This window comes from Trachypithecus francoisi, unplaced genomic scaffold (assembly GCF_009764315.1).
Source record: "Trachypithecus francoisi isolate TF-2019V2 unplaced genomic scaffold, Tfra_2.0 Lachesis_group16, whole genome shotgun sequence".
In the NCBI taxonomy this organism is placed as follows: Eukaryota; Metazoa; Chordata; class Mammalia; order Primates; family Cercopithecidae; genus Trachypithecus; species Trachypithecus francoisi.
The window spans coordinates 96,007,707-96,035,365 of NW_022681461.1; the positions used below are offsets into that span (position 1 = coordinate 96,007,707).

General features: G+C 60.1%; 3 protein-coding genes across 3 annotated transcripts in view; 2 read left to right on the forward strand and 1 right to left on the reverse strand.

Moving 5' to 3' along the window:
• Positions 1–15,858, forward strand: part of NOTCH1 (notch receptor 1) — a 51,142-nt gene extending 35,284 nt beyond the window's left edge. Inside the window, exons 16-34 of the mRNA XM_033238524.1 lie at positions 306–425; positions 774–926; positions 1,617–1,845; positions 2,567–2,768; positions 3,253–3,406; positions 3,499–3,683; positions 4,201–4,333; positions 4,651–4,908; positions 4,985–5,097; positions 5,750–6,321; positions 6,527–6,955; positions 8,293–8,441; positions 9,156–9,372; positions 9,555–9,642; positions 9,731–9,896; positions 10,765–11,060; positions 12,371–12,518; positions 12,630–12,727; positions 14,019–15,858. Of these exons, the coding sequence (XP_033094415.1) occupies positions 306–425; positions 774–926; positions 1,617–1,845; positions 2,567–2,768; positions 3,253–3,406; positions 3,499–3,683; positions 4,201–4,333; positions 4,651–4,908; positions 4,985–5,097; positions 5,750–6,321; positions 6,527–6,955; positions 8,293–8,441; positions 9,156–9,372; positions 9,555–9,642; positions 9,731–9,896; positions 10,765–11,060; positions 12,371–12,518; positions 12,630–12,727; positions 14,019–15,509 (5,201 nt within the window). The 3' untranslated portion in view covers positions 15,510–15,858. The remainder of the gene's footprint in view (positions 1–305; positions 426–773; positions 927–1,616; positions 1,846–2,566; positions 2,769–3,252; positions 3,407–3,498; positions 3,684–4,200; positions 4,334–4,650; positions 4,909–4,984; positions 5,098–5,749; positions 6,322–6,526; positions 6,956–8,292; positions 8,442–9,155; positions 9,373–9,554; positions 9,643–9,730; positions 9,897–10,764; positions 11,061–12,370; positions 12,519–12,629; positions 12,728–14,018) is intronic.
• A 9,737-nt stretch (positions 15,859–25,595) lies between these two features.
• CUNH9orf163 (chromosome unknown C9orf163 homolog) lies at positions 25,596–27,407 on the reverse strand. The gene is given in 3 exon segments (XM_033238539.1): positions 25,596–26,881; positions 26,884–27,087; positions 27,090–27,407. Coding segments are annotated over 3 exon segments (621 nt in total). The 5' UTR covers positions 27,241–27,407; the 3' UTR covers positions 25,596–26,615.
• Positions 27,080–27,659, forward strand: part of SEC16A (SEC16 homolog A, endoplasmic reticulum export factor) — a 43,679-nt gene continuing 43,099 nt past the window's right edge. Inside the window, exon 1 of the mRNA XM_033238528.1 lies at positions 27,080–27,205. The gene's annotated coding sequence lies outside the window, so the exon portion shown is untranslated. The remainder of the gene's footprint in view (positions 27,206–27,659) is intronic.

Below are 27,659 nucleotides of genomic sequence, written 5' to 3' on the forward strand. Positions count from 1 at the left end.
GGCACTCCTGGCGGGGTGAGGCCTAGGCTGTGCCCCGCTGCCAACTGGGAATGAAGGGTGGCTTCTGAGCACATTTGTGCAGCTTGTCTTCAGCGTCCCCCCATCTGTGCTCCACACCACCCCTGGGTCAGGGTCCTGACATAGCCAGGAGCGCTCAGGGGTCTCCGTGCACATTTGCCTCCTGGTGGGACCGGCAGACGGCGCTCTGATGGCGGAAAGACCAGCAGGCGGTGGCCGGGACGGCCTTCATTCGGGAGATCCCTCGGGGTGAGGCCCCTGGGGTCACGTGTGTCTCCCTCCCGCAGGCGCCACGTGTGAGGTGGTACTGGCCCCGTGTGCCCCCAGCCCCTGCAGAAACGGTGGGGAGTGCAGGGAATCCGAGGACTATGAGAGCTTCTCCTGCGTCTGCCCCACGGGCTGGCAAGGTGAGGCTGGCCCAGGGCCAGCGGGGGCTGGGACAGGAGGTCAGGACGTCTGCGGGACACAGGCAGCTCCCAGGCAGGCTAGATGAGTCTTTGGAGAGGAGCCGGTGGGTGCTGAGGAGGCCCTGGTCAGAGAAGCTCTGGAATCAGGAATTGACCTGGGACCACCCTTCCCAACTCCAGTTCCTGTGACCTTCTTAGGCCAAAATTAGGGGAGAGAGGATGGTCCTGGGGCCACGGAAGCCCACTCCTGGGGGTCGGGAGAGGCACTATAGGTGGGTGGGCCAGGCTTGGAAGGGCCTGGAGGGCCAGGGGCCGCTGGTGACCAACTGGCCTCCTCCTGCCCCGCAGGGCAGACCTGTGAGGTCGACATCAATGAGTGTGTTATGAGCCCGTGCCGGCATGGCGCGTCCTGCCAGAACACCCATGGCGGCTACCGCTGCCACTGCCAGGCCGGCTACAGCGGGCGCAACTGCGAGACTGACATCGACGACTGCCGGCCCAGTGAGTGGCCCCGGGGCTCTGGCCGCCTCCAGGAAGCTCTCAGGCCTCAGTTTCCCTGGGCAGGGTTGGTGCGCATGGTGCTGGCCAGAAGCGCCCAGGGAGGCCTGAGTGTGGCTGGGAGGGTTGGGTCGGGTGTGAGGGATGTGCTGAGGGATGGCCAGGGTGGTTCAGGAGGGCCCCAGGGCCGGCTTGCCCCTCCCCGCACTTTGCGGGAGAGTCATGATAGGCCCTCCCACGGCTCTTCACTGAGCTGAGGATGGCTTGGGCCCGGCCTGCACTCCTGCCGGGCTCGTCAGGCCCCACTGCAGGCCAGGGCTCTCAGGCCTCTCCGGCCCTGCTTCACAGAGGTTGAGGTTGGCAGAAGCCAGGGGTCTTGCTGGCATCACCTGGCAGGCAGAGGCAAGAACCGTCACTCCTCCCCTGCTTGGTCTGTGAAACCTGCAAAGCTGTCCCCTGCCCTGGGACTTGAGGACAGGAGCAGGTGGGGAGAGAGAGACCCCAAGCACAGGAGACAGGCGTTACGCAGCCTGTGGGTGCTGGGGCTCCCCACTAGACACCTTTGTCCCAGGGTGGCTCGCTGCAGCCCTGGCAATGAAAGGCTGGGCTGTCCGTAGCCGTGCAGCCTTCCCAGCCCCTCCCTCAAGTGTGGGTTTGTGCCTGCCCCTCACACACCTTTCCGTCCCCTCCCAGACCCATGTCACAATGGCGGCTCCTGCACAGATGGCATCAACACGGCCTTCTGCGACTGCCTGCCCGGCTTCCAGGGCACTTTCTGTGAGGAGGACATCAATGAGTGTGCCAGTGACCCCTGCCGCAACGGGGCCAACTGCACCGACTGCGTGGACAGCTATACGTGCACCTGTCCCGCAGGCTTCAGCGGGATCCACTGTGAGAACAACACGCCCGACTGCACTGAGAGGTGCGAGGGGCTTGAGTGAGGCCATGGGGGGAAATGGGCAGTGTGGGCCACACGCAGTAGCTGGCAGCCTGACACACCACGCAGGCGTCTGCCCAGGCCTGCTGGGCACTTAGCACGGGTTGCAGCCGGGCACACCATGCAGGCATCCACCTAGGCCTGCTGGGCACTTAGTGCTGGCTGCATTGAGTCCAGACATTGTTCATTGTACCAACATGTCCCTCCTGAGAGGACCATTGTGACCTCCTCCTGTGTCCCGCACCAGGAACGCCAGTAGTCTGTCCTGAAGAACTGGTGTGCCTCCTTCTATTAGACAACGAGGACTCTGTCACTCTTGTTTCCTTTTTGCCGTGGTTGCCAGGAAGCTCATTTGGTAAACGTCAGTCTCATCCCTGATTTCTGACGTTAATTACCTCCCGTGTTCCCAGGACAGGTTCTGGTTTCTCCCTCATTCTTACTTTAACCACTCTATGCCCGTGCGTTTGGTAAAGCCACTCTCGACCTGACTTATAAAGAAGACAGGGAAGGGAGGTGTGACATGGTGTGAGAGCTGGGCCCCGGGCTCTCGCTGGCCTCCCTGGATCAGCCAGGCTGCCCTGGGCCTGTCCTGGCCATCAGGCCCCTTAGGGCTGAGCGGAAGGGGAGGTGCTGGTGAGGCAGGGCCTGCTGGAGCGGGGACCACCAATGTCCTCATCTCAGCCCCTGCCTGTCCACCCCCCTGCAGCTCCTGCTTCAATGGTGGCACCTGTGTGGACGGAATCAACTCGTTCACTTGCCTGTGTCCACCGGGCTTCACGGGCAGCTACTGCCAGCACGATGTCAACGAGTGCGACTCACAGCCCTGCCTGCACGGCGGCACCTGTCAGGACGGCTGCGGCTCCTACAGGTGCACCTGCCCCCAGGGCTACACCGGCCCCAACTGCCAGGTGAGTGCGCCAGCCACAGAGGTGCCTGAGGGAGGGGCTCTGGGTGGGTGCCTGCCTGGGGGGGGTGGGAACAGTCACCCCCAGGTCCCACCGTGTCGGCTCAGGGTCACCCCCACACTCCTGGGCAGAGGGCTTCGGGGGTCTGAGCAGCCAGTGAAGGAATCTGATGCGGGAGCAACAGGCATCTTCGGTTCAGTCTGGGTGTCTGGTGCCAGGGCAGGAGCTCAGGAATTGGGGGACTGAGGAAAGATGTTCCTTCTAGCAAAGGCCGAGGGTGGTCTGGACCCGCTGAGGGCCCTGAGGGAGACCCAGCCCAGGCTATTCCCCGTGTGGGGGCCGTGGGGACTCCAGGGATGGCAGTTTCCACTTCTGTAGAATGGGTTGAGGCCCGGGTTGGAGTAGGTCCCTTGGCGGATGTGCAGTCTGAGCTACTGGGGAAATGGCCGGGGGGGTGGGCACCCGGCTGACCCCAGCCTGTCTCCAGAACCTCGTGCACTGGTGTGACTCCTCGCCCTGCAAGAACGGTGGCAAATGCTGGCAGACCCACACCCAGTACCGCTGCGAGTGCCCCAGTGGCTGGACCGGCCTTTACTGTGATGTGCCCAGCGTGTCCTGTGAGGTGGCTGCACAGCGACAAGGTAACCCGCTGTGCCCACCCAGCTCGGGTCCCAGCCCGCCAAGGTCCCCTGTGGGCCTGGGCCTCACCTGTCCCCCACCCCAACCCCCACAGGCGTTGATGTTGCCCGGCTGTGCCAGCATGGAGGGCTCTGTGTGGATGCGGGAAACACGCACCACTGCCGCTGCCAGGCAGGCTACACAGGCAGCTACTGTGAGGACCTGGTGGACGAGTGCTCACCCAGCCCCTGCCAGAACGGGGCCACCTGCACAGACTACCTGGGCGGCTACTCCTGCAAGGTGAGGGTCCATCCTAGGGTGAGGGTTGTGGCCGACACAAGTGTTGCCACACACTGGGCCCTGACTGGGAGCTGGCACAGTGGAGAAAACTGAACCTGATAGGCCCATGCACTGTTCAGTCTCATTAGGGGAGGGCTGGGGTAATCAGGGTAGACCACCTGGAAGAGGTGGCCTGTGGAGAACCCGAAGGAGGGTGAATATGCTGAGAAGTGGGATGGGGTTTTCCCTTCCTCTAGATTGTGTCTGGGCTTGGCCAACACCTACCCTGAGACCCTCACCTCTATCCTACGGGACAGAGTCCACCCACCCCCAACAGGCAGTGACTCCGGTCACTGAAGCCCTGCCAGGGTCTGTTGGGTTGGGTCTCCATCCAGGTCTGACAGGAGCGAGGGGCCTGTGGCTTCGCTGGACCTGAGGGCAGCTCACGTGGCCCTGTCAGCCCTCGTGGTGGGGTGGGAGAAAGCTGCATCCTGGCACCGACTAAGCCGCAGGGCCCCTCGTTCTGTTGCCTACACAGTGCGTGGCCGGCTACCACGGGGTGAACTGTTCTGAGGAGATTGATGAGTGCCTGTCCCACCCCTGCCAGAACGGGGGCACCTGTCTTGACCTCCCCAACACCTACAAGTGCTCCTGCCCACGGGGCACACAGGGTAAGGGCCACCCCTTGAGGGCTGGTGTCGAGCATCCATGGCCAGGGCAGGGGCAGGGCAGGCACCCCGTGATTGGCCCAAGGCATCCAGGAACCAGCCAGAAACTCCCATTTTCCCATGTGAGGCCAAGGCCAATGCAGAGCTGCCCAGGGAAAGGGCCCAGCAGGAAGGGCGTCTCCACGCCACCCTCGGCACCTGCCTCACCCAAGCGTCCGTGCAGTCCCAGACCTGAGCGCTTGTTGTCTGGGACGGACACGCGGCACGGCAGGGCTGGCACAGCAGTGAGTTCGGGCCGCTGATGGCACCTGGCCCTGCAGGTGTGCACTGTGAGATCAACGTGGACGACTGCAACCCCCCCGTTGACCCCGTGTCTCGGAGCCCCAAGTGCTTTAACAACGGCACCTGCGTAGACCAGGTGGGCGGCTACAGCTGTACCTGCCCGCCAGGCTTCGTGGGTGAGCGCTGCGAGGGGGATGTCAACGAGTGCCTCTCCAATCCCTGCGATGCCCGTGGCACCCAGAACTGCGTGCAGCGCGTCAACGACTTCCACTGCGAGTGCCGTGCCGGACACACCGGTGGGTGCCGTGCCCGGGCGGGTGGGGTGTGCAGGGCAGCAGGGTGAGCCTCTCACTGCCCTGCTCTCACCCCCAGGGCGCCGCTGCGAGTCAGTCATCAATGGCTGCAAGGGCAAGCCTTGCAAGAATGGAGGCACCTGTGCCGTGGCCTCCAACACCGCCCGTGGGTTCATCTGCAAGTGCCCTGCGGTAGGTGCAGGGGTGCAGGGAGGTAGGGGCCCTCCAGGGGAGGCACCTGGGGAGGTCCGCCTGAGGGCCTCGGGGCACAGACTGGGCAGCGATCCTCGAAGCCTTCATCCTCTTCATCACCCTGACATCATTTTTTTTTTTACTTTCAATAAATGATTTTAGAGACATTTTAGATTTATAGAAAAATGGAGTGGAAAGTAGACTCCCTGGGGTGGCTCTCCCCTGCACGCAGTTCTCCTGGTTAGCAGCTTGCTAATTTCACTCCAGATTTCACTGATACATTGTTACCAACACCAGCCCTTCCTGTACCTGGGGCTTGCCCTTGGCTTTGTGGTTGTAGGTTTGGGCTGAGGTATGACATGCCTGCCCACCCTCACCTGCCCACCCTCGAAGGATCACGGCAGAGTCCCTGCCCTAAGGTCCTCAGTGCTCCACCAGTGTACCCTTCCTCCATCTCCCGACCCCCTGGCACCCCCTAATTTTTCTCTGTTGATAGAATGTTTGTAAAGGGTTTTGCTGCTGGGGACAAGGCTGTAGGCTGCCTCCCAGGTTAGGGGAGAGCGGTGGTACTGCTGGCCGGGAGCTGGGCAGGAGGTGGTGGGCGGTGGGGGGTGGCCCACCCTAACACTGTCTTGTCTTCCCTCTCGGGCAGGGCTTCGAGGGCGCCACGTGTGAGAATGACGCTCGCACCTGCGGCAGCCTGCGCTGCCTCAACGGTGGCACGTGCATCTCTGGCCCGCGCAGCCCCACCTGCCTGTGCCTGGGCCCCTTCACGGGCCCTGAGTGCCAGTTCCCGGCCAGCAGCCCCTGCCTGGGCGGCAACCCCTGCTACAACCAGGGGACCTGTGAGCCCACGTCCGAGAGCCCCTTCTACCGTTGCCTGTGCCCCGCCAAATTCAACGGGCTCTTGTGCCACATCCTGGACTACAGCTTCGGGGGCGGGGCCGGGCGCGACATCCCCCCGCCGCAGATCGAGGAGGCGTGCGAGCTGCCCGAGTGCCAGGAGGATGCGGGCAACAAGGTCTGCAGCCTGCAGTGCAACAACCACGCGTGCGGCTGGGACGGCGGCGACTGCTCCCTCAACTTCAATGACCCCTGGAAGAACTGCACGCAGTCTCTACAGTGCTGGAAGTACTTCAGCGACGGCCACTGTGACAGCCAGTGCAACTCGGCCGGCTGCCTCTTCGACGGCTTCGACTGCCAGCGCGCGGAAGGCCAGTGCAAGTAAGGCCGTGGGGCGCATAGGGCTGAGGGAGGACCTGACCTTAGATGTGGCCTGGCTTGGGCCCAGAGGCCCCCACGCAGTTCCTAAGGCTCTGCTCAGGGGGTGCAGGGACGTCCCCCGCGACCGGCCAGCGGGCTGGAGGCGCCTGACAGTGGGTGCGAGGCCCCCGAGGAAGGCGGCCTGAGCGTGTCCCACCCCCCACAGTCCCCTGTACGACCAGTACTGCAAGGACCACTTCAGCGACGGGCACTGCGACCAGGGCTGCAACAGCGCGGAGTGCGAGTGGGACGGGCTGGACTGCGCGGAGCATGTGCCAGAGAGGCTGGCGGCGGGCACGCTGGTGGTGGTGGTGCTGATGCCCCCGGAGCAGCTGCGCAACAGCTCCTTCCACTTCCTGCGGGAGCTCAGCCGGGTGCTGCACACCAACGTGGTCTTCAAGCGCGACGCGCACGGCCAGCAGATGATCTTCCCCTACTACGGCCGCGAGGAGGAGTTGCGCAAGCACCCCATCCAGCGCGCCGCCGAGGGCTGGGCCGCCCCCGAGGCCTTGCTGGGCCAGGTGAAGGCCTCGCTGCTCCCTGGTGGCGGCGGTGGGCGGCGGCGGAGGGAGCTGGACCCCATGGACGTCCGCGGGTGAGTGAGACCCGGCGCCCGCGCTCAATCTCGGCACCTCTCCTGGGCCCTTCCCCACGGCCTCCCTGCCCCTCACAGCCGGCGCCGCGGCAGGCAGGACTCTCCCCACTTTACGGTAAAAGAGACGGAGGTTCCGAGAGGACCTGGGACCTCAGGGCCCGCACAGGCAAGGAGCAGAGGCAGCATTCCAGTTCAGGGCCCTGACCCCAGAGCCACACCCTTCCCCTGGGCAGGCGGCGCTCCTGTGCCCAGTAGGTGATTTTGAGATTGAGCTGTGCCCTAGGCACTGGGTACGACCGTGATTAAAACTCAGCCCTCTGCCAGCTGAGGAGGGTCACGCCTGTAATCCCAGCACTTTGGGATGCTGAGGCAGGAGGAGACCTTTAGCCCAGGAGTTCGAGACCAGCCTGGGCAACATAGGGAGACCTTGTCTCTGTTTTTTTAAAAAAAATGTATTAAAAGAAATAAAAAACAAAAAACTCAGCTCTCTGAGGACTCCCACAGGGCTGAGCAGACCCACCCCCAGACAAGAATGCCATTTGGTCATGGCATCTGCCTGGCTTAGGCTGGAGAGGAGGCAGGTGGAGGTCCTGGGAGGAGGCATTGCTGGGCCTTGCAGATGGAGGAGGAGCTGGGTGGGGGGGTGGTCCACGGTGGGAGAACACAGGTAGGGGCAGCCTGAGTGCAGGGGGCACCCCACGAGGCTCCTGCCCATGCCTACTCGATCTGGGGCAGCCGGACCCAGGAGCCAGATTGGTTGTGCCCTTGGTGTACCTGACCCTGGTGGGTTTGCCTGTCAGTTCTATTGGCTTGGAGCAGCCCGGAGGTCAGAAGCATCATCTCACAGGCTGGTTGGGATCCTGATCATGGGAACCCAGCCCTGGGGAGCAGGAGTCCCAGCAGGGAGCAGAGCTCACCCCCAGCCAGCCCACCACCGCTGTGCCCAACCCCACCGCACACCTGTGCTTCCCACAGGGCCTGGGGATGACTCCTAGGGCAGGACTGAGCTCCTGGCATGTTCTCTGTCCTGATATGAGGAAACGTGTTTGTGGCACCAGCAGGAGCCGGAGAGGGTGGCAGGACAGGCCAGGGAGAGCGCATTGGCAGTTATCTGGGATGAGCCGTGTGATCAGTACTGGCCGGAGTCTGGGGACTGCAGGGCACCAGTCCCCTGCAGGGTAGCTGCTGTCAGACCTGGCTTCCCGCCGCCCCAGGCTGCCTCGCCATGTCCTGACTGTGGCATCATGGGCCGCTGTATCCCTGGGGCAGCGTCCCCAGCTGGTGGGTGGGGGAGGAGGAAGCCTCGGGCCCCAGCCCCTGTCTGGTTATCCCCCCAGCTCCATCGTCTACCTGGAGATTGACAACCGGCAGTGTGTGCAGGCCTCCTCGCAGTGCTTCCAGAGCGCCACCGACGTGGCCGCGTTCCTGGGGGCGCTCGCCTCGCTGGGCAGCCTCAACATCCCCTACAAGATCGAGGCCGTGCAGAGTGAGTGTGGCTCCTTCTCTGCTCTCCAGCCCAGCATCGCCGGGAACAGGCTCTGCCTCCAGGGGATGCCATCCCCTTGTGCCCCAGACATGCTGGCTGTGTGTGCCAGTTGCCACCCACGGGTGTGCGCGTCACTGTCCGAGTTGGGGTAGGGCTTTTGTGGAATTTTCTGAATGGCACTCCCTCCCCACCTCTGGTGGTGACAGCTGCCGGTGGAGCCACCCGGGAACGAGTCCAGCCACGGGAAAATGGGTGCCTGCTTCTCTCCCCACCCCTTCCCCCTGAATTTTCTTTGTTGGGTATTATTTCAAAATCATTACGGCTTTTTTTAAAGAAAAAAAAGAGAGAGAGAGAAGAATTGATCGGTGTCATGTGAAGTGTTGAAGTTTGTATCTAGAAAATCCCTCTAAATCCTTTGTCTTAACAACTCGATGCAAGTGCAGCGATTTGAAGTTGACTAATCCTCCTCCCTTAAAGGAGAAAAAAGTAAAAGCCGTCTCCAGATAGAGTCGGCTGGTGCAGGAGAGAATTTAGCGATAGTTTGCAATTCTGATTAATCGCGTAGAAAATGACCTTATTTTGGGGGGCGGGATGGAGGAGAGTGGGTGAGGAGGCGCCTGGCCGCGGAGCCAGTCCGCTGCCCCCCGGCCACCAGCCTGCTGCGTAGCCGCCGCCTGATGTCCCAGCGCCTGCCCCTGGCCCCTGTGCCCGCAGGTGAGACCGTGGAGCCGCCCCCGCCGGCGCAGCTGCACTTCATGTACGTGGCGGCGGCCGCCTTTGTGCTCCTGTTCTTCGTGGGCTGTGGGGTGCTGCTGTCCCGCAAGCGCCGGCGGCAGCATGGCCAACTCTGGTTCCCTGAAGGCTTCAAGGTGTCCGAGGCCAGCAAGAAGAAGCGGCGGGAGCCCCTTGGCGAGGACTCTGTGGGCCTCAAGTGAGCGGACGCTGCCCCTGCTTCTGGGACCCCGGGGGGAGGTGGGACCTGGCTGAGCATCCTCACGGGGGGTCTGCCTCTCCCAACGCAGGGCCCACCTCCCACGCCAGGCCTGGGCTAGGGGCCTCTGGGGGCTTCCTAGGGAGCTTGCTCAGCCTCACTTCTCGAACTCTCACCCCCAGGCCCCTGAAGAATGCCTCAGATGGTGCCCTCATGGACGACAACCAGAATGAGTGGGGGGACGAGGACCTGGAGACCAAGAAGTTCCGGGTGAGTCGCAAGGCTCCCGGGCTCCCGGGCTCCTGGGCCCCTGCTGCCGGGCTGTCCTGACACGCCTCTGCTCACTCCTCCTACGTAGTTCGAGGAGCCTGTGGTTCTGCCTGACCTGGACGACCAGACAGACCACCGGCAGTGGACTCAGCAGCACCTGGATGCCGCTGACCTGCGCATGTCTGCCATGGCCCCCACGCCGCCCCAGGGTGAGGTTGACGCCGACTGCATGGACGTCAATGTCCGCGGGCCTGGTAAGGGTGCCAGCAGCCAGGGCTTCCCTAGCTCCGTAGCCCACCTGCCTCTCTCCCCTAAGCCCCGAGGCTGGGATACAGTTGATACTCTGGAAACTGAGTTGGGGGTGAGAGCTTTCATCCTTGGGGTATTTCCCATTCAGAGTGGATGGGGGGTCCTGGAGTCCTCCTGTTCTTCCACCAACCCTCTCCTGGGGCGATGCCGCACGGTCACTATGTCCCTGTAAATTACTCTCTTCTGAAACCTTGAGATATGAAAAGCGTAGATTTTCTTTTTTTTTTTTTTTTGAGACGGAGTCTTGCTCTGTCACCCAGGCTAGAGTGCAGCAGCACGATCTCAGCTCCCTGCAGCCTCCACCTCTTGGGTTCAAGCAATTCTCCTGCCTCAGCCTCCCAAGTAGCTGGGACTACAGGCACCCACCACCACACCCAGCTACTCTTTGTATTTTTAGTAGAGACAGGGTTTCACCATGTTGGCCAGCCTGGTCTCGAACTCCTGATCTCAGGAGATCCACCTGCCTCGGCCTCCCACAGTGCTATGGCTATAGCGTGAGCTACTGCGCCCGTGAGCCACCGCACCCAGCCAAAGTGTTGATTTTCTAACTGCATGTTTCTGGCGTCATCTTTTTCCTGGGTGGATTTTGGGTGCCTGGTTTTGGGCAGTTCAGGAAGCAGTTGCCTGTCAGGAGTTGACTGCTGGACTCAGCTTTGTCCACTGAGCAGCCCAGGCGGACTTCAGCTGCCCCTTGGTGGCTGTGTGGTGCATCTACACTGTGGCCCATTGAGCTCGGGGCTGCTGCCCACCTCCCCCCTGGGCTGCAGCTGGGGACCAGCCCTCCAGACTGAGCACCCATCTCTGCCCCTGCAGACGGCTTCACCCCCCTCATGATCGCCTCCTGCAGTGGGGGCGGCCTGGAGACGGGCAACAGCGAGGAGGAGGAGGACGCACCGGCTGTCATCTCCGACTTCATCTACCAGGGCGCCAGCCTGCACAACCAGACAGACCGCACGGGCGAGACCGCCTTGCACCTGGCTGCCCGCTACTCACGCTCTGATGCCGCCAAGCGCCTGCTGGAGGCCAGTGCAGACGCCAACATCCAGGACAACATGGGCCGCACCCCGCTGCACGCAGCTGTGTCTGCCGACGCACAAGGTGTCTTCCAGGTAGGCAGCAGCTGCCTGTGTGCCCACCTGCCCTCCTCAGGGTCGCTGGGTGGTCCGGGACAGTGGCCAGGCATACGTGGCCCTGGGAGCCTGACCCCGAGCACAGCTGAGTCCGGGACAGCTGGTGCCTCCACCCAGGACTTTTGCAGTCAGCAAGGTGCGATGGGAGGGGGCGGGCGTCAGGCGCATCTGTGTGCTCCAGGGAAGCCAGGCAGAGGCGGGTCTGGCAGGAGGCCTGGGGGACCTGCTGAGTGAGGCAGCGCCTGCCCACCCCCAGCAAGACAGGCTCCATCAGGGTTGTGGGCCTTGCTCAAGGTCCAGGTCCCACCCCTGCAGCCCCTCGTGGCCCCACCCCTCCCTCAACCCTGGCTGCCGGCGTAGCCTGTGGCAGTGAGAAGAAGGGTTTAGAGGCTGCTGCTTGGTGCCTGCAGACCTAGGGCTCAGCTTGCAGGTGAGCTCGTGGCAAGAACGGATTTAGGGATTTGGATGCTTGGGTCTCCAGGGAATGTCCCTGGCAGGGGCTGCCTTTGCAGTCACCCCTGTTGTGAGTCCCCAGGCTCCAGGCGGCCCTGGAGCAGGTTCAGATGGGCACAGCCCAGGGGAGTTACCACAGAGTTTCTCGTTTCGTGATTTCTTAGCTCAGGTGACACGTCATCATCCCGCAGAAATAAATGTAGGTGAGCGGAAGGAGCATGGAAGGGAGGCCTGTGTGGGTTTGTTGTGTGCCTCTGTCAGCTGCCTTCTTTGCACAGATGTGGAAGTTCCCAGGTGCTTTGCAGGAATCAGGCCAGTGCTGCATGGCACTTGGCCCCTGCCTTTTGCACCCGCCAGGGAGCAGGGGCCATCCGTGCTGCCAGAGGCCAAGGCCAGGCTGCATTACAAGGGCTGCCTACCGTTCTCCGGCAGAGCTGGACACTGTAGCTCGGCGGTTCTGCAATGGCTGTAGGGCTGTGAGCCCGGCTTCCCGAGTGCCAGCTGTGACCCCCATTGGGGGCAAGGGCTTGACCTCTCTGTTTTGTAGGTGGTCATGGCAGCTAGGACCACTGTGCGGATTAAATGAGGCCACACGTGGTCACGATGGACCCCACTGTCACCAAGGGGCCTGTGTGCGGGCAGCACAGCCCCCACCCCCATCCCGGCCCCTCTTCAGGGGCAGCTCTGTGGTGTTTCATCTTGCCCGGCCGTGCAGATCTCAGGAGGGTCTCTGTGTCCGGAAGGCAGTGGGGCCTTCTGTCCAGGCATTCGTTCTGGGCAGGAGGCATCAGTGCACATCTGCCCAGCACCCGCCTGAGCCTCTCCCCGTTGCCCAGATCCTGATCCGGAACCGAGCCACAGATCTGGATGCCCGCATGCACGACGGCACGACGCCGCTGATCCTGGCTGCCCGCCTGGCTGTGGAGGGCATGCTGGAGGACCTCATCAACTCTCACGCCGACGTCAATGCTGTGGACGACCTGGGTGAGCCCACGGGGGCAGGGCTGCGCTGTCGTGGGGCGGGGCTGCCACAGGGACGGGTGGGACCCGGCTGCCTCCAGCTGGTCTCCAGCCCCGTCTGCCTCTTTCACACAGGCAAGTCCGCCCTGCACTGGGCCGCCGCCGTGAACAACGTGGATGCCGCGGTCGTGCTCCTGAAGAACGGGGCCAATAAAGACATGCAGAACAACAAGGTGAGCGCGAGGCCGGGACGCGGCGGGAGACGCGGGGGCTGAATCCACGGAGAAGTGAGGGCCGAACCCGCGGGGCACAGGGACACGAGGGCCTGACCCACCAGGTCTCAAGGGTCCCTGGGCCCGCATGCAGGCCCCACCCGCACGGTGCTGGGCACCTCGTTAGTGCTCCTCCCCTCCTTCAGCCCCTGTTTACGGAGCCCTCCCAGGCGCAGGTCCAGCTGTCGGGACACAGTGGCTCACCCCACAGACCCGGCCCTGCCCTCTTGGGCAGCAGTCATGGTGGGGCCCACAGCCTGGTGTGGGGAGTGCTGCTGCCGCGCTGCTCTGTCACTGTCACCTGGACCTCGCCTTCTGTCCCCAGCTGTCACCAGGTGGGGGTGGGGATGGGAATGAGGTGACCCAGGTGGTGCAGATTGAGCCAGAATATGTGTGGCGGCAGCTCCCTGTGGGGCGCGGCCTCTTGGTGTGAATGTGAGCAGCTCTTTATCCAAGGGGAGCTGTCCCCAGCGCTGCAGCTCCTGGGCGAGCTGCTGACCTCAACAGCTGCTGTCGGGTTCCCCTGGGTGCTCAGAGCACAGGTGCAGACACCCCCACCTCCCTGCCGCTCGAACCCCTGCCCCCGCCCCCAACTCCTGCTGCCCCCTTGGCATGTCAGGCTAAGGCGTCCCTCCTGGGCGAGGGCACACAGCAGGCCTGGGCACCAGGGCATGTTGGCCCAAGCGCTTCCCAGTCGTGGTGGCATGGCCCCACAGAGACTGGGCCCCAGAGGGCATCGAGGCTTGGGAAGCCCCTTCCCACTCCCACACAGCAGCCTCACCCAGACCTGCCATGTGTCCACCACACAGAGGAGACCCCAGGAAGGAGCTTGGTGGCCACCAGTGTGGCTTGGTGGCCGTCCATATGACGAGCTCCCTCTCTGGTGCCGTCACTGGTGCCTCTGAACCGCTCCAGAAATTTCCTTTTGTGCCTTGCTGGGGGCAGGGAAGAGGGCCTGCAGTTGGTTAGATTTTCAGTGGGGTCTGTGACCGTCGCATAGAGGTGGAGCCCTGCCGATCTAGGATAGAGGACTGCACAGACCTCCCCTCTGGGTGGGTTTCAGAAGCCTTAACATTTAACAGGAATCAGGCTAGGTGGTTGCAGAATGCTGGGGCGGGGTCCTGAGGAGCAGCCTGCCTCCCCCCACCCCATGGAGGAGGTTGTACTGCTGCTCCCTCTGGTGATGGAGCCTTGGGGAGGGTCCCCACACCAGGCCTGGCCCCCCTCACCAGCCCCCACCCTCGTCCCCCAGGAGGAGACACCCCTGTTTCTGGCCGCCCGGGAGGGCAGCTACGAGACTGCCAAGGTGCTGCTGGACCACTTTGCCAACCGGGACATCACGGACCATATGGACCGCCTGCCGCGTGACATCGCACAGGAGCGCATGCACCACGACATCGTGAGGCTGCTGGACGAGTACAACCTGGTGCGCAGCCCACAGCTGCACGGAGCCCCTCTGGGGGGCACGCCCACCTTGTCGCCCCCGCTCTGCTCACCCAACGGCTACCTGGGCAGCCTCAAGCCTGGCGTGCAGGGCAAGAAGGTCCGTAAGCCCAGCAGCAAAGGCCTGGCCTGTGGGAGCAAGGAGGCCAAGGACCTCAAGGCGCGGAGGAAGAAGTCCCAGGACGGCAAGGGCTGCCTGCTGGACAGCTCCGGCATGCTCTCACCCGTGGACTCCCTAGAGTCGCCGCACGGCTACCTGTCCGACGTGGCCTCGCCGCCACTGCTACCATCTCCATTCCAGCAGTCTCCGTCCGTGCCCCTCAACCACCTGCCCGGTATGCCCGACACCCACCTAGGCATCGGGCACCTGAACGTGGCAGCCAAGCCAGAGATGGCGGCACTGGGTGGGGGCGGCCGGCTGGCCTTCGAGGCTGGCCCCCCGCGTCTCTCCCACCTGCCCGTGGCCTCCGGCACCAGCACCGTCCTGGGCTGCAGCAGCGGAGGGGCCATGAATTTCACCGTGGGCGGGTCCACCAGTTTGAATGGTCAATGCGAGTGGCTGTCCCGGCTGCAGAGCGGCATGGTGCCGAACCAGTACAACCCTCTGCGGGGGAGCGTGGCACCAGGCCCCCTGAGCACGCAGGCCCCCTCCCTGCAGCATGGCATGGTGGGCCCGCTGCACAGTAGCCTTGCTGCCAGTGCCCTGTCCCAGATGATGAGCTACCAGGGCCTGCCCAGCACCCGGCTGGCCACCCAGCCTCACCTGGTGCAGACCCAGCAGGTGCAGCCGCAAAACTTACAGATGCAGCAGCAGAACCTGCCGCCACCAAACATCCAGCAGCAGCAGAACCTGCAGCCGCCACCGCCACCACCGCAGCCGCACCTTGGCGTGAGCTCAGCAGCCAGCGGCCACCTGGGCCGGAGCTTCCTGGGTGGAGAGCCGAGCCAGGCAGACGTGCAGCCACTGGGCCCCAGCAGCCTGGCAGTGCACACCATTCTGCCCCAGGAGAGCCCCGCTCTGCCCACGTCGCTGCCGTCCTCGCTGGTCCCACCGGTGACCGCGGCCCAGTTCTTGACACCCCCCTCACAGCACAGCTACTCTTCCTCGCCTGTGGACAACACCCCCAGCCACCAACTGCAGGTGCCTGAGCACCCCTTCCTCACCCCGTCCCCCGAGTCCCCTGACCAGTGGTCCAGCTCGTCCCCACATTCCAACGTCTCCGACTGGTCCGAGGGCGTCTCCAGTCCGCCCACCAGCATGCAGTCCCAGATCGCCCGCATTCCGGAGGCCTTCAAGTAAACAGCGCGCCCCACGGGACCCCGGCTTCCTTTCCCAAGCCCTGCGGGCGTCTGTATGCGTTCTGTGGACGCCGGGGCTGACCAAAGGAGCCTTTTTAAAAACACATGTTTTTATACAAAATAAGAACAAGGATTTTAATTTTTTTTTTAGTATTTATTTATGTACTTTTATTTTACACGAAACACTGCCTTTTTATTTATATGTACTGTTTTATCTGGCTCCAGGTAGAAACTTTTATCTGTTACAAGAAAACAAGCAAGTTCTGAGAGCCAGGGTTTTCCTACCCAGGATGAAAAGATTCTTCTATGTTTATAAAATGTAAACAAAGATTCATGATTTATAAATGCCATTTATTTATTGATTCCTTTTTTCAAAATCCAAAAAGAAGTGATGTTGGAGAAGGGAAATTGAACGAGCATAGTCCAAAAAGCTCCTGGGGCGCCCAGGCCGTGCCCTTTCCCCGCTGCCCACCCAACCCCAAGCCAGCCCGGCCACTCCGCCAGCATCACCTGCATGTTAGGAGAAGCTGCATCCAGAGGCAAACGGAGGCAAAGCCAGCACACCTTTGGCATGGATTAATCTGCATCTGAAATAGGAAACTGAAGTAAAAGGATATGGGTTAGATGTTGCGATGTGTTTTTCAATGGTTTTTTGCAAGCATGCTTGTGAAAATGTGTTCTTGGAGTGTGTATGCCAAGAGTGCACACATGGTACCAATCATGAATCTTTGTTTCAGGTTCAGTATTACGTAGTTGTTCGTTGGTTAAACAAGTTCTTGGTCCCTCCAGAACCACCCCGGCCCCCTGCCCATTCTTGAAATGTAGGCATCGTGCATGTCAAACATGAGATGTGTGGACTGTGGCACTCGCCTGGGTCACACACGGAGGCATCCTACCCTTTTCTGGGGAAGGACACTGCCTGGGCTGACCCTGGTGGCGGCCCCAGCATCTCAACCTGCACAGCGTCCCCCAGGCTCCGAGGAAGATGTGCCAGCAACACAGCCTGGGCCCCGGCTTGCGGGACCCGACTCCCCGTGGGCTCCCGTGTTTTGTAGGAGACTTGCCAGAGCCGGGCACATCGAGCTGTGGAACGCCGTGGGCTGCATCCTTTGGTCCTGTCCCCGCAGCCCTGGCAGGGGGCATGCGGTCGGGCAGGGGCTGGAGGGAGGCGGAGGCTGCCCTTGGGCCACCCCTCCTAGTTTGGGAGGAGCAGATTCTTGCGATACCAAGTATAGCCTATGGCAGAAAAAATGTCTGTAAATATGGTTTTAAAGGTGGATTTTGTTTAAAAAATCTCAATGAATGAGTCTGTTGTGTGTCATGCTGATGAGGGACGTCAGACTCGGCTCAGCTCGGGGAGCCTCAGCCGCCCATCACTGAGGACACTCCACGCTGTGCCGCCTGCTGCCCACGCGCTGGGGACGCCTCCGCCGCCGTGCCACCTGCATTCCTCAGGGCAGCCTCCCCCGGCTCAACGGGGGCCGCGTGGTGCCATCCCTGGGGGCATGACCAGATGCATCTCAAAATGTTGATTTTTACTGTGTTTTATAAAATAGAGTGTAGTTTACAGAAAAAGACAACTTTTAAAAAAGTGATCTACATGTGGAACTGTAGATGATGTATTTTTTTCATCTTTTTTGTTAACTGATTTGCAATAAAAATGATACTGATGGCGATCCGGCTTCCACTCCCCTCTGCTCTGGCCTTCGACTCCCTTTCTGGGAGGGAGGGAGAGCTGCTGTTCTCTGAGGGAGCCGGGAGTCGAGATCCCCTTCTGCTGGGAGAGTGACGGTGAGGCTGCACCCACGGGGGTGCAGGGACCATACTGCCTCCAAGGGCTCCACGGTGTCTACAGCCTGCCTGATCCAGGCCCATTGTAGGGAGATGGACACACAGCAGCAAGGGGGTTGCAGCCCTATGGGATGTGGGGCTCATGCCTGGGGTGACACCCATGCGCCCCAGGACACCCACGAGTGAGTCTGGCCCTCCTGGCAGCTCGGGTCTCTTCTCTCAGCTTCAGAGGGATGAAGGTCCCATCCAGCCATCCTGGGAACAGCCCCTCAGGGAGGTCTGCAGCAGGCAGGGGGCTGCGGAGGGAGGGCCTTGAAGCAGCAGCATGACCCCTCCGGGCTGGAGACCACAGGGAGGACTCTGGCCCCTACAGGAGGGCAAAGGGAGCTGTTGAAGTGTCTGAGCAGGGCAGCATGGGGCGTGGCAGAGTCTGGAAAGTTCTTTGATCCTAAGGGACCGGCTGAGCTAGGCAGAGGCGGCCTGGTACTGGGGTGCTGCTGCTGAGTAGAGCTGCCAGCCCCGCACAACGGTGGGCTCCTTCTCTCCCCACTGCCTGGGCCTCTGCCCAGCCCCAGACCTTCGGGGCAGGCCAGTGACTTCAAACCAGAGCGGTGGAGAGTCTGAGGTCCCTCTTTGGACTGCAAAGTGCTGCCTGCCCTGGGCCCAACCTCTCCAAGGAGGGATGTGAGGCTGAGGCCTCCCTATGCCTGGGGGGCTGCATCTGCCAGCCAGTGCTGGGCACCAGGACCAGAAGGGGCCGCCGTGCAGTGAGTGACCTGACTCTTGTCTTCAAAGTGGGTGGACCCAGCCAGAGTCCTGCCCATAAAACTCACAGCACCCTGAAATTCCACTCTTGGGGGTCTGCCCGAAAGAAGTGAAAACAGGGACTCAAACAAAAGCATGTGGCCACTCACTCTCCTGGCAGCACTCGGTACGGCCAGACGGCCTGAGTGTCCACTGCCAATGACGGGTCAGCAAAACCATCTGCTGTGACAGTGAACCTTAGTGTCAGCTCGGCCAGGCCATTTCGCCAAACAGAGTGTGTCTCTGAGGTGTTCTGGATGAGGTTCGCATTTGCATCCACAGCCTGGGTAAGGCGGGCCACCCTCCCTGGTGTGGGTGGGCCCCCTGCGGTCCGCTGAGGCCCGGGGAGGACAATAGGCTGAGTGAGTGGGGTCCTCCCACCTGACCGCTTGCACTGGACTTTAGTCTTTTCCTGCCTTCAGACTTGGACTGAAAACGTGGGCTCTTCCTGGGCCTGGAGCCCACCAGCCTTTGGACTCGCAACGCCGTCAGGCCTCCTGCCTGCAACTGCAGACCCTGGGACATGCAGGCCTCGAGGTCGCGTGGCCAATTCCCTGCAATAATCTCTCCAGAGGCACGTCTTATAGGCTCCATTTCCCGGAAGAACCCTGACGAATGTGCACAAGGGAATATGATTCCACTGTAGAAAAGGAGGCACTGACACCCACCGTGCAGACAAGCCTTGGAAGCACCACGCTCAGTGAAAGGCGCCAGCCGCAGAGGGCCGCACGTGCGGTGACTCCATTCCTATGGAGTAGATTGACAGTTCCCAGAGCAGGGGGGGAGGAGGAAATAGGAGTGGCTGCTAAATAGCCCAGGTTTTTACTTTGGAGTGATGCAAATGTTGTAGACCCAGGGAGAGGTGGTGCGTGTACAGCCCTTCGAATGCACTAAATGCCAATAATGCGGACACTTTTTTTTTTTTTTGAGGCGGAGTCTTGCTCTGTCACCCGGGCTGGAGTGTGGTAGTGTAATCTTGGCTCACTGCAACCTCCACCTCTGTGTTCAAGTGATTCTCCTGCCTCAGCCTCCAAAGTAACTGGGATTACAGGCACCCACCACCACACCCGGCTAATATTTTGGTATTTTTAGTAGAGATTGGGTTTCACCATGTTGGCCAGGCTGGTTTCAAATTCCTGCTCTCAAGTGATCCACCCACCTCAGCTTCTTAAAGTGCTAAGGTCACAGGCGTGAGCCACTGCACCTGGCCTAACGTGTACACTGTAAAGTGGTTAATTTTAGGTTCTGTGAATCTCACCTCAATATGTTATTTTTTTTAATTAAAAAATGTTTTTGAGACAGGGTCTTGCTCTGTCACCCAGGCTGGAATGCAGTGGTGCAATCATAGCTTACTGCAGCCTCAACCTCCTGGGCTCAGGTGATCCTCCCACCTTGGCCTCTCTAGCAGCTGGGACTACAGGTGCACACCACCTCACCCACCTGTTTTTTCTGTAATTTTTTGCAGAGATGGGGATCTCACTTTGTTGCCCAGGTTGGTCTCGAACTCCTGAGCTCATGCAGCCCTCTCCTCACCTTGGCCTCCCAAAGTGCTGGGACTATGGGTGTGGGCCACTGTGCCTGGCCACATATGCAACTTTAAATATTTCAGTAGCCACATTAAAAAGGTAAAAAGAAACAGGCAAAGTTTATGTTAACACTATAGCTTAATCCAATATATCAAAAATATTATTTCAATACAATCAATATAAAAAGTGAATGAGTTTTTTTTTTTTTTTTTTTTTGAGACGGAGTCTCACTCTGTCGCCTGGGCTGGAGTGCAGTGGCCGGATCTCAGCTCACTGCAAGCTCCGCCTCCCGGGTTCACGCCATTCTCCTGCCTCAGCCTCCCGAGTAGCTGGGACTACAGGCGCCCACCACCTCGCCCGGCTAGTTTTTTGTATTTTTAGTAGAGATGGGGTTTCACCGTGTTAGCCAGGATGGTCTTGATCTCCTGACCTCTTGATCTGCCTGTCTCGGCCTCCCAAAGTGCTGGGTTTACAGGCTTGAGCCACCGCGCCTGGCCGTGAATGAGGTTTTTTGTTGTTGTTTTTTGTTTTTTGAGATGGAGTCTCCCTCTGTTGCTCAGGCTGGAGTGCAGTGTCGTAATCTCGGCTCACTGCAACCTCCGCCTCCCTGGTTCAAGTGATTCTCCTGCCTCAGCCTCCCAAGTAGCTTGGATTATAGGCGCCCGCCACCATGCCCAGCTAATTTTTGTATTTTTAGTAAAGACAGGGTTTCACTATGTTGGCCAGGCTGGTCTTGATCTCTTGACCTCGTGGTCTGCCTGCCTTGGCCTCCCAAAGTGCTGGGATTACAGGCCTGAGCCACCACGACCGCCCGTGAATAAGATGTTTTATATTCTTTTGTTTGTTTGTTTTTGGTACTGTGTCTTTGAAACGCAGGGTGTATGGTACACTCACAGCACCCTGGATTGGGCCTGGCCACACTTTAAAAGGTGTTCAATATCTCCAGGAGGCTCATGTGCAGATTCAGACTCTTCAGCAGGATGCCGAGGGGGCTCCAGACAGCTCCACCCAGCGCAGGAAATCACCAAGTATATCTTCAGCCCGGCGACTCACTCCATGCCACTGCCGGCGTGAACCCCGAGTGTGGCGCCACGTCCCTCTGGCTAGAGCAAAGGAGGGTCCCGAGAGCCGGGAGGAACTGTCGCATCAGGGCCCATAAATCAGGCCCCCGGCAGGCAGGGCTGCCTCTATCCAAGAGGGAAGCTTGGTGCCATAGCCCCCGTCCAAGAGGGAAGCACAGTGCTGTAGCCTCCGGGCTGCTCCAGGGATCGACAGGCCCGTACTGCCTTCATCCCCAAAGTCTCACTTGCAAAGGGTGTTTGTGGGGCTCGACTGCGTGCTCAGTGGCAGAGCTGATTTCATTCTGCGTGGCTCCTTATCTCATCGTGGACCCAATCCACGAACCACACCTCAGGAGCTCTGCTGGAAGGGGCAGCACTGGGCAGAGACAGACAAGGGGGAGCGCCACGCGGCTGCTTCCCACGGTGAGCATCCACCAGCAGCAGTTCCCAGTGGGACGCCAACGTATTCGTCTGCAAAAGTAAAAGTGTTTCAAAACGAAACCTAAACGGTGTGGTCCAGCTTGGTCCCGGTGCATTGAAAGTGCTGGCATTAGTGGAGGTCTGTCAGAGGGGGCATTGCAGGGCCTCCCACGTTACTCAGGCTTTGAAGACGCAGGGTCAGTGAGCAAGCATGCTTTGGGAAAGGCTGTTTTTCAATCTGCATCTTGGAGGTGGCTGGGTGGCGCCTCACTCACCTATCCCGACGTGACTCCTGATCTGGCTGCTTTGTGTCTTTGCTTTCCAGCTGACAGCTGCTCTCCTGGCTGTTGCTGCACCTCAGTGTCCTCCAGGGTCAAGCGGGGACCTGGGTGCTGGCCCCGAGCCTGCCATGGTGAGCTTCTGGTGCACGCTGGGCGCGTGGTGAGGGCTCAGAAAGGGAACGGCTCTTGTTATCGTTACGAGGTTTTCAGTCGCATTCTCTGTTCTCCACCTGCATGCTGCGTTGGCACAGTTAAGCCTGGTGGCCCCTTCAGCAGGTGTCCTAACCATCCACATTTTAAGATGGACAAGCCTAGGCTCAGGGAGGTTGCAGGATTGAACTGCAAAGCTTTGTTTATGCCCAACACAACAGGTGCCCAGGGCCTCAGAGGCAGGTTTCTGGTGTTCTTCACATCCCTGGACCTCATAGCACAGGACACACTCTCAGTGTTTATTAGGAGTCTATAATTTTCTGCGGCATTATGCATGATATTTGCTGTGGCTTTTGGTATATCTTCCACTCTATTGCATGGGATTTTCTGGTGAAAATATGCCCTGGGTCCACACAAACGTGCACATTCTACCACAGCCTTTGTTGTTCTGTTTAGCATTTCTTTTTTTTTTTTTTTTGAGACGGAGTCTTGCTCTGTCACCCAGGCTGGAGTGCAGTGGCCGGATCTCAGCTCACTGCAAGCTCTGCCTCCCGGGTTCACGTCATTCTCCTGCCTCAGCCTCCCAAGTAGCTGGAACTACAGGTGCCCGCCACCTCGCCCGGCTAGTTTTTTGTATTTTTTAGTAGAGACGGGGTTTCACCGTGTTAGCCAGGATGGTCTTGATCTCCTGACCTCGTGATCCACCTGTCTCAGCCTCCCAGAGTGCTGGGATTACAGGCTTGAGCCACTGCGCCCGGCCAAGCATTTCTTCATTTAATAAAATGAACCTTAGAAAAGTTATAACTATGGCCAGGCATGGTGGCTTATGCCTGTCATCCCCCAGCACTTCGGGAGGCCGAGGCCGGAGGATCACCTGAGGTCAAGAGTTCAAGCCCAGCCTGGCCAACATGGTGAAACCCCCTCTCCACTAAAAATACAAAAATTAGCTGGGGACGCCATGGTGGGCACCTAGAATCTCAGTTACTTGGGAGGCTGAGGCAGGAGAATTGCTTGAATCCGGAAAGAGGAGGTTGCAGTGAGCTGAGATTGCACCACTGCACTGGGGGATAGAGTGAGACTCAGTCTCAAAAAAAAAAAAAAAGTTTTACTTTTTTTTTCTTTTTGTGGAAATGGAATCTTGCTATGTTGCCCAGGCTGGTCTCAAACCCCTAGATTCAAGCAGTCCTCCCATCTTGGCCTCCCAAAATACTGAGATGGCAGGTGGGAGCCACCGCACCTGGCAAGCTTGCAACCGTTACTGTGGCAGACTTGGAGGCAGCTCTCTGCTTCCCCCTGGTGGCAGTGCTCTGCCAGCGCCCCACAGATCCTCCCGAGTGACCACAGGGCAGGTGAGCGCCACGCTTTCCAAATGGCCCTCACCCCACGCCCAGGGCCATCCTGGGCGACAGTGTTATTACCCTGTTTTACATGTGAGGAGCTGGAGCTCAAAGAGGTTAGGCGACTTAGCCAAGTTCACCCATTCAGTGAGCCAGGGCTATGTGATTCCCGGTACATGTCAAACCACAAGGAGTCTCCTGCCCTCAGAGGACCAGGAGGGCCCATAGAGCTGATGCCATCCAGCCTGGTGACTTTTCTGACAGGGAGACGGCTGCTGAGAGGGGAGAATGGGGTTGTAGGGTCACTTTGCCAGGAGTCAACACCATGGCCAGCCTGGCGTCAGATACTTTGCCAGGAGTTAATGCCGTGACCGGCCTGACATCAAATACTGGAGCTCTTCCCAGATCCACCCTGGCCCTTTTCTCTTCCCTATCCACAGTCCCCAGGCCACCAAATCCATGCCAGTCACTAAAATCAGCACTCAATGCTCAGGAATCTCTCCTGCCTGACGTGTGTGAACCCTGTGCCGTGCTGGGGCTGTGCCCTTGGGGACTCTCCCGGGTTCTCGGGGACTCTCCCAGGTTCAGCACCTCTTTCTCCTAGGCCATCCAAGGCTGCCTCCTGGGCCCTGGCTCTCCCTAGTCCCTAGCCCTAACCCTAACCTGGAGAGCCTTTGGGCCCCAAACTGGTTGCGTCACTCCTGGCTGAAAAGCCTCTGGATGCTTCCCATACTTACAGACATCACTGCAAGTCTCTTAGCAGGGCCTACAGAGTCCACACCAGCCCACACCCACTGGCCCCTCGCCCCATGGAAGCCTCATGTGGACTATTCACTTCAGCCAGAAATGCTCCTTCTCCTCCTGCCTGTCCCCAGCAGGCGCCACACGGTGCCCTCTTCACGGGCATATGTGTGACCAGCCAGCATCCATGTTCCCCCAGGGCAGAGGCTGGGCCTGTCTCATGGCCACAGCCCAGCTCCTAGCAGTGCCTGGGGTACAGCAGGGGCTCAGCAGACATCTGTGCATGGTTTGGGGATGGAGGACTTGTGGGCTTACCAGGGCCCCGCTGCAGCTCAAGGACAACCAGCAGTTCCTCCTGTAGCCTGCAGTCCCAGGTTACTGTGACATCGACATCAGCCTTTAGCTTTCTGCTTCATCCCTAGTGCTTTTTAGCACCTTACATGGTAAGTACTTGGCTCAATGATTCCAGAAAAATGTTCTCTGATTCCTGCTATGTGCCCAACATGCTTGAAGATGCTGGAGATGAGAAGCATGACGCTCCTGCACTAATGAGGCTGCTGGCAATGCCGTGAACATGCCCCGTGCCTCGGGGGAGGCCTTGTGTGGAGGACACGCTTGCCACCCTGTGAGGTCAGGTCCAGGGAGTCCTTGCAGGAGGCCAGGAAAGGGCAAGGCTGTCACCTCCTTTTACAGGGGAGGAGGCAGAGGCTCGGAGAGGCTAGGTAGCTTGTCCAAGCTGAACACCTGGGTGGTGGCCGAGGGTCTCCGGCTTCCAGAAGCTTGCATGCAGTACAGCTGGACACACGGTAGTTAGCCCACCATTGCTGGAGCCATCTTACCTGTGCTCTGCTAACCAGGTGGGGACCCAAAAGGCAATGCCTTTGTCTATGCCGGGAGGAGGCTCTGTGGGGCCCAGTCACCAGCAGCCCAGAGCAAGGGCACATCTGCCAGGGCGAGGTTGCACCTTCGGCCTCACGTCAGCCCTGGGAAGGTCTAGACAGTGGACAGTGCTGTCTTGCTGCACACCCCAGATGAGCACACCAGGTGAGCACTCCAGGTTAGGGTGGGGCTCAGAGGTGAGTAGAACACGGGAAGGGGGTGGCAGCGCGGGGGGCATCTGTTTGCGGACCCTATGTTGTGTGCTTGGCAGGCCTTGTGTATGGAAGCAAGTGGGCCTGAGGCTCCCTCCACGCTGCCCACCGTGGCCCTGGGGGTCTGGCCTTCCCCTCACAGAGGTGACTTCCTCTCCTCCATGAGGGTAAGAAGAGGAGGCCTGGCCCACCCTCTGGCCAGCCTGGTGGCATGTAGACAGGGACCCCTTTACTGCAGGGGTCTGATGAATAAATACCACAGAATAGACTCTAAGGACCCTGCCTCCAGATCTGCTTCCTCTCCCCATTCCGGCTTCCCAGCCCTATTCCCTCCTCCTCCAGGAAGTGTTCTGTGTCAGTTCTTTCCACCTTGGAGGCCTTCATATGTTTTCCTGCCTGGACCACCCAGCCAACCCTGTCTCACAGACACTTCCTCTTCCTCTCTCCAGGCCAAGCCTCCAGCTTCAGTGTCCAGGACTAAGGGTCTGTGTCAGGGGCGGAGGACAGCATCCAGCGGGGAGCAGGCCCGCCCAGTAAACCTCCACAAGCACCCAGACATACTTGCCACTGCTATTTTACACCAGGTAGGAAAGAGGGGCAGAGGCTCGTGGTGAGGGGCCGTCCTACGTTCACTGAGACCGCTGCTCTGCCCGGGGCTCCCTGGAGGACCGCCACTGGCCCGCCAGTTGTGAGCAAACAGCCAGGTCCACTCGGCAGCTTCCAGCATTTCAGGCCCCCTATCACAGGCTATAAGCACAGGCTAGGGGTGCCGAGTGCCTGCCTTCTAGACCAGCACTGTCCAGTGGAAATATGACACCAGCCCCATATGGAGTTTTACATTTCCTAGCAGCTATGTCAAAAAAAAGAAAAAAAAATGAGGTGAAATAAAATTTAATAGTATTTTATTTAATCTGATACATCCAAGATATTCTCATTTTAATGTGCAATAAAAAATGATCGACTCGATATTTGCATCCTTCACAACCCACCATGTAGTTTACACTTAGACCCTAGCTCGGTCTCACAGCGAGCACCAGCGGCCCTCACGCCGGACAGCACAGCTAATGGGAGGAGCTGACCTGGCGGAGGCACCAAGGACACACTGTGCCCAAGGCTGTGATGACACAAAGGCAGCGGGTTTCCTGGCACAGCCTGGACGTACACGAGCCTGTCCTGTGTGCTCTGCATTATGCGGTACAGCAGTGGCCACAGAGCTTTTCACCAGGTGCTGATTCCAGCCCACCTAGGGGGGTTCAGGGAGGTGGTGACGTTTGTGTCCAGCCTCCAAGTGTGAGCAGGGGCAGAACCTGGGAGAATGGAGAAACCAGCAGATGCGTGCAAAGGCAACAAAGCCCCACCAGGAACAGTGATGGCCACCACAGGCGGGACACCTCCCAGCACTGGGTGGAGGCCTCTGCTGGCTCGCAGCCAGTCACCTGATGTCCCCATTCACCCCTGCCATGCTTGTCGTCCTGGCAGCCCCGTTTCAGCCCTGAAACGTTTAGGTGCTCATTTGCTCTATCTTAGAGATGAAGACCTGATCTCAGAGACTAAGGAAGTTGAAAAAGGGCAACAGCGTCTCAGGGGCAGGCTGGACCTTCAATGGAAGAGTCTATGGCCCAGAGGCTGGATGAGCTCAGGTGCAGGGTGCAGGGTGCAGGGTGCAGGGTGCAGGAATCCTCCATTCCATACCAGGCTACAAACTGCTGCTAGCTGTCTCCATGCACTCAGGATTAGGGAGGCGGGGGGAAGAAAGGCAGCGGGCCCCCTACAGGTGATGTGGGGACTCACACCCCTAGGAGCCAACAGAAGCCGCTTTCTACCATCCCTGCCCTGGGATCCAGAGACCTTGCATTTTACGCCTATCGCAGAATTGGTTTCTGCAGCTATGGTCTCTCCCATAGCTTAGTGCCCACCTAGGTGGGACCACAGGGTTTCAGAGGACCCTAGAAGGTCGAGCCCTGGGCTCCTGGCTCTTGGGTTCTTTGAACTCGCGAGCGGCAAGGGGTGAGCCCCACGCCTGAGAGGCGGCACCCACCTCTGCATCCCCCTCTTTGTGAAGGGCAAACAATGATAACTCCCTCCGCGGAGGGTGCAGAGCGCCTCGACCACCGGGAAGAAGCAGATGGGTGCAGCGGGGCTGGGGCTGGGCCTTACCACGTGCTCCCTCTGTTCAAACAGTTCAGGAATCTGACTCCTGAAAGGCAAATGTTAGCTGAGCAGAGTGGCCCTAGTGCCACGTCAGCCGGACTGAAGCTCTCCCTGCACCGCCTGGGGCTCTGCTGGCGTGGCACGGGTACCACCCCCTCCTTCACCAGCCTCTGGCCCAGCTGGGGACAAGGGTGGTTCCCACCCAGGGAGGACCTCAGCCGCTGTGGGAGCTCAGCCTCCGGCGATGCCATCAGGCGGGGACCCCCATCACGGCCCCTGCCCCCTGGAAGGAGCAGCAGAGGAAGGCCGCGGCTCTTCCCTGCCCTCGCCAGGCAGATGTGCAGGTGAGTGGGTCCCGCATGGCTGGCCGCTTCCTCATCCACTCAGCCTCCCTCGGCTCCTCCGGATAAACCAGGGCACAGATGATATCGCCAACCTGTTCCCTGCGATCTTCCGCAGGAGGGCGTGGATGCTGCCTGGCCTGGTCTTGGCAGGGGCAGGAGTGCCTAACCCCCTCACCCCGCCGCTGGGTCCCTCTGGCCGCCCAAGCGCCCGGACCCACTCGCCACCGACGTGCACTCAGCCAGGGCTGGGACCCCCACGCCCCTGTGGGGCTGGCGGCCGAGGGGACGAACCAAAAAGGCCGTTTCTCCCCGGGAGGACAGCGGGGCCGGGGCCGGGGCCAGGGTGGGTCTGGGAGGGCCCAGCGCAGCAAAGGCGCAGTGCGGAGCTCGGGGACGAGAAGCCAGGGCGTCCCCCTTGCGAGTCGGCGGAGACCCGGCTCCGCGCGGTGGCCGG